This window comes from Perca fluviatilis, chromosome 1 (assembly GCF_010015445.1).
Source record: "Perca fluviatilis chromosome 1, GENO_Pfluv_1.0, whole genome shotgun sequence".
In the NCBI taxonomy this organism is placed as follows: domain Eukaryota; kingdom Metazoa; phylum Chordata; class Actinopteri; order Perciformes; family Percidae; genus Perca; species Perca fluviatilis.
The window spans coordinates 9,006,903-9,012,371 of NC_053112.1; the positions used below are offsets into that span (position 1 = coordinate 9,006,903).

The 5,469-nt window shown below is 40.2% G+C and overlaps 1 protein-coding gene across 1 annotated transcript; it reads right to left on the reverse strand.

The window, feature by feature from the left end:
* Nucleotides 1-36: 36 nt before the first annotated feature.
* On the reverse strand, nt 37-4,676 carry LOC120565400 (B-cell receptor CD22-like). Its single transcript, XM_039811212.1, has 6 exons — nt 4,354-4,676; nt 3,948-4,202; nt 3,089-3,352; nt 509-769; nt 186-272; nt 37-68 (listed from the first exon to the last, which is right to left on the reverse strand). The coding sequence occupies exons 1-6, from the start codon at nt 4,640-4,642 to the stop codon at nt 37-39; spliced, it is 1,188 nt and encodes a 395-aa protein (XP_039667146.1). The 5' UTR covers nt 4,643-4,676.
* Between the last annotated feature and the right edge of the window lie 793 nt (nt 4,677-5,469).

Here is a 5,469-nt window from a genome sequence, read left to right on the forward strand (position 1 = left end):
CTGTCTCTACAGGCTCATGTGGTTTAGTGGTGGAGCTCAGAGTTTTCTTCTTCCTGAATTGAGTCCAACTACAACAACAAATAAAGAATGCAACATAATGAAATTCACAACACAAAACTAAGGAAGCTAGAAGAAGAAAATAAAACAACGGTGACTGAACTGATGGATTTGTATTGTTTTCCTACCCCCCCACAGACTCAGGAGCAGCAGAGCAATCAGCATCAGGACCACCACAGTCGGCCAGATGATATGCATTATTGTTGTTGAATTCCCTGGAAATATAGATAAATACATGATACACCTCATTAGTAGGATCAGATTGATGAATCACTTTGCTGTCTGTTAATCAGTCAGTCAGTGTCATCCACCTCTGACATGATGGAGGTTCCTCCCTGAACACAGCTACACAAAAACAGTCTGGAAATGCACACATGGAATAAAATGTTCTGGGTTGCTACATATTAACATGTGAATCAGGTCTGGTGCAGTTGAAAGTGGAGAAACTTACCTGCTACAACAATCAGATTTAAGGTGGAGTTCTGACGTCCTCTTCTGTTCTGGGCTTCACAGTAATAATTCCCACTGTGTTCAGGTCTAACATCAGTGATGGTGAAGATCTGCCCTGATGCTTTTGGTGAATCTTCATTCTCCTTGTACCAGGTGTAGTTAGCTGCTGGGTTAGCATCACTGCTACAGGTCAGATTCACTGAACTGCCCTCCATGATGTCACCAGAAGGACTCACTGACACAGAGGTAATCTTTGGACCATCTAAAAGTGAAAGAATCTGTTTTAATAAAATATGAACATTTAAAGTTTCGATACAACAGGCTGGATAACTGATAATTATTAGAAATACACATAAGACATACAGTACAGTAAGGTGGGTTAGTGGAGCCCGTTTCTCTTATCATTCGTCGAATTTTGAAAATAATAAATTTATTACAGCTGTGATGTCCATCTCCGCCTATTGACTCCAGAACCTGGGAGCCAAACCATAATCTCACAACGGCAGTGGGCAGAGTACGGAGGAACATCAGGTAATGGTCTAGTGGCTCAGACCCCAGCTTCTTTAAGTGGCTTTATTACTACAATCTCATTCTTAATGTTATATTTCAGCTTACGTTCATTTTAATGTGTAATGTGTGATATGATGTAAACTTTACCTAAAGTTGGACACTTTTAGTGACACAGAGTAAACACACTGTGAATGAGTTATCCTCATGTCCTTTAAGAACCTATTTTCTGACCAGATTGCAGGCTTCAGCTGAAATGTGAACTCTTTACAGATTCATTTTGCAAGGACGATTTTGGATTCGCCAGCTACAGGTCAGATTGACTGAACTCCCTCCACTATCTCACCAGAGGGAAGCTTTGAAAGAGATGTATTAAATGTCCTTTGACATTCTGCTTTTTGGATGCTTTTATACAGGCCTTAGTGGTCCCCTAATACTGTATCTGAAGTCTCTTTTATATAGACCTTAGTCGTCCCCTAATACTGTATCTGAAGTCTCTTTTATATAGACCTTAGTCGTCCCCTAATACTGTATCTGGAAGTCTCTTTTATATAGACCTTAGTGGTCCCCTTAATACTGTATCTGTAGTCTCTTTAAATAGATCTTAGTGGTCCCCTAATACTGTATCTGAAGTCTCTTTATATAAACCTTAGTGGCTTCCCCTAATACTGTATCTGAAGTCTCTTTTATATAGACCTTAGTGGTCCCCTAATACTGTATCTGAAGTCTCTTTTATATAGACCTTAGTGGTCCCCTAATACTGTATCTGAAGTCTCTTTCCCTAAATTCAGCCTTGGTGCAGAATTACAGCCACTAGAGCCAGTCCCACAATGAGCTTTTCTTAGGATGTGCCATTTCTGTGTCTGTAGCTTTAAATGCTATTGAGGAGGAGAGAGGGGGGACAAGGGTGGAGGGTGGGGGTGTGGCCTTGACCAACTGCCACTTTGCTTGTTTGCAAGCCATGATGTCTCCCTTTCTCTTGGGTGGCCAAAATTCTCTGGGCAGAAAAAGAAGAGAAAGGGGAGGTAACCTTGCTCCTTATGACCTCATAAGGAGAAGATTCCAGATCGGCCCATCTGAGCTTTCATTTTCTCAAAGGCAGAGCAGGATACCCAGGGCTCGGTTTACACCTTGCCATTTCTAGCCACTGGGGGACCAAAGGCAGGCTGGGGGAACTCATATTAATGTTAAAAAACTCATAAAGTGAAATTTTCATGCCATGGGACCTTTAAAATAAATTCACTTTAAAATATCAAACTCAGAAAATAATTCATTGCCAAGTAAGTAGTACTTACAAGGAATTTTCCTTGGTTGTTGGTGTATACATGAACATGTTAAATATTAAAACAAACAATGAATACAGAAACAAATAACACATACATTTAACTATGAATATGATAACAAAACATGGGTTTGTGACTGGATGATGAATATTTTGACAGCCCTAAACCACAGGGTTAATCCTGGTGCCAACCCAGACTATGGCTGTGTCTCAAACCGCCTACTTGCACACTTCAAACATTTAGTTTTAAGTATATAGTGTAGATAACGCAAAAAGTCAGTGCACTGAAAGTACCCGGATGACCCCCTAAAAACAGTGTGGAAAGTTCAGTGTGGAACGATGGCCCCTACTCGCTACTAAACGGGCGCCATCTTGACTACAAAGCGGAAGGGAGCCCTTGACCGGCAGCTGATTGGACGAACGCGTCACGTGGGTCTGGCTGCTCGAGAATTTCAAACCGACTGTCATGGTGGCTCGGACGGAATACAATCTTGTATTTTACGAAAATAGTTCACTGAAACGTGTTTCTGAAAACATTTTAAGCTGATGTGATTTTATATAATTTACTCTCCTTATCCTCAACCAGACTGGAGTTGCTGCAACATGTTTGTGTGTGTTGTATGTGGAGAAGCAATGAGTATATTACATTTGGATGTGCTAAAAAATGAAATATCCTAAAAATATGTTTGAAACTCATTGCCTTTTAAACAACATCTGTAAGAAATATGTATTGGCATAACTTAACTGAAATTAAACTGTTTACCGTTATTTACATAAAGTGGTTTCACTCACATTTCACTTGAATAGAAATGGGTTTGGATGTGTTAGGCCCCAGGCTGTTCCTAGCTCTACATGTATATTGTCCAGAGTGAGAGGACTGAATGGACGTGAGGACCAGCTGTTGTTCTTCAATGGGAGGTCTGAGCTTTACATTGCTCTTCAACCAGGTATAAGTAGCTGCTGGGTTAGCATCACTGCTACAGGTCAGAGTCACTGAACTGCCCTCCACTATCTCAGCAGAGGGACTCACTGACACAGAGGGAAGCTTTGGACCATCTGTGGGACAAAATGTGTAAAGACACATTAAATTTAAAATAAATATATTGCTTTATGTAAAATCATTTGTATCATGAACAATGTAGAGCAGATGAGTGAGTACATACTGACATTTGGTTGCTACTGTGTGTTATATTTAGATCACTAAAGGCAGATTACTGTTAACCATACAGAGAAGCAAAGCCTCACACCATCTGTTAACTAACAGAATGATGTGGCAAAGTTTGGATCTTATTTGTGAACTCTTAATAGACAGACAGATTAACTGTTACATCACTGAATCCTTCAGATGAATCACTAACATCTCCAGTTAATAATAAACTGCAGTACTACTGTACAATGATACACACCAATTAAATGTTCTGGAAAAAGGGTGTGGGGAGATGTGTGAAAACATTAAAATTATTACAAATCATAGAGTAATTACTAAAAACAACATTTTCTTCATCCACTGCTGTTCAGTGACCTACAGCTGTCAATGTGAAGCAGACTGAGCCGGAAACAAAGCAGGAATGATCAGCAAAGTACTCAGTATTCAGACAGTCACTAGCTGTATGTTGCTTTTTAAAATGGAGCTTTTACTGGTTTTACTCACATTTCACATCAATAAAGATGGATTTAGATGTCCTCCTCCCCAACTTGTTCTCAGCTTTACAGTAATAACGTCCAGAGTCAGAGGACTGGATGGAGCTGAAGACAATCTGTGTATTTTTATAGAGAGGTTTACCATCCTTGTACCAGGTATAAGTAGCTGCTGGGTTAGCATCACTGCTACAGGTCAGAGTCACTCTACTGTTCTCTCTGATCTCCCCAGTGGGAGTCAGAGACAGGGGACCAACCTTTGGAGCATCTGGAGAAGATAATATGAAAATAAGTTAACTTTAATCATAAATTGTTGTGTATTATGTGTGTGTGTGTGTGTGTGTGTGTGTGTGTGTGTGTGTGTGTGCGCGTGTGTGTGTCAATCAATTTGCTGTTATTAAATGATCCGTTTCACTCACATTTCACATCAATAAATTTGTATTGAGATGTGTTCCTCCCCAGCTTGTTCTCAGCTGCACAGTAATACTGTCCAGAGTCAGAGGACTGGATGGAGCTGAAGACGAGCTGTGGTCCTTCACTGAGAGGTTTGTCTACATTCTCCTTGTACCAGGTGTAGTTAGCTGCTGGGTTAGCATCACTGCTACAGGTCAGAGTCACTGAACTGCCCTCCACTATCTCAGCAGAGGGACTCACTGACACAGAGGGAAGCTTTGGACCATCTGGAGGAGAAAATGTATAAAGACACATTTCATTAAAAACAATAAAAAGTCACTATACAGAAAATCATTTCTATCATGAATAATACAGTGGGTCATCTGGTGAGGAGAAAATGTACACATTGAAATCACAGTATTGTTAATACAAAAGTTGAATGAGTGACTGAATATAAGCTCAAATATTACACATAATGTCTTGAGTTTCTCACAATAAAATCTATAGTTTTCTAAGTTTGCTCTTTTACTAGTGACACTGGAGTAAACTCACACACTGGAGGAGAGCGGTAAGCTTCATATCCTGTAACAGCACAGGAATAGCTGTTGTTATCTTCAACAGAGACTCTGAGAGAAGAAGATGTTTCTCTATCCATTTTCTGTCCATTATTGAACCAGACATATGAAGGATTATCAGGTACATTACAGCTGCTGTGACACCTCAGCTCTCACTGGATCGATGATCTTGTCACCTGCACCTGGAGGTCTGGAAATGTCAACAGAGAGCAGAAATGTCATTTCAAACTAAACCATTAAAGTAATGCATGCAAACAGACACACAAAAGATCCACAGGAAAACAATTGGAAACAAATATTCCAATAAAATATTACCTGTAACAGACAAAGTGACTCCAGGTGAACCAGTGAAACCTCCAAGTGTATGGTTAGTTGTGAACCTGAACTTGTACTCAGCCGAGTCGCTCTCTCTCAGGTCTGTGATTGTCAGAGTGCAGCTCTTCTCATCACAGTGATACTGCACCCGACCTGTGTAGTCTGAGTCCTTTTTCAGATCCACAGGCTCATAATCTCTCCCATTAGTAAACCATAATCGTTCTCGAACTTCTATAGTTTGATGACTTTCTG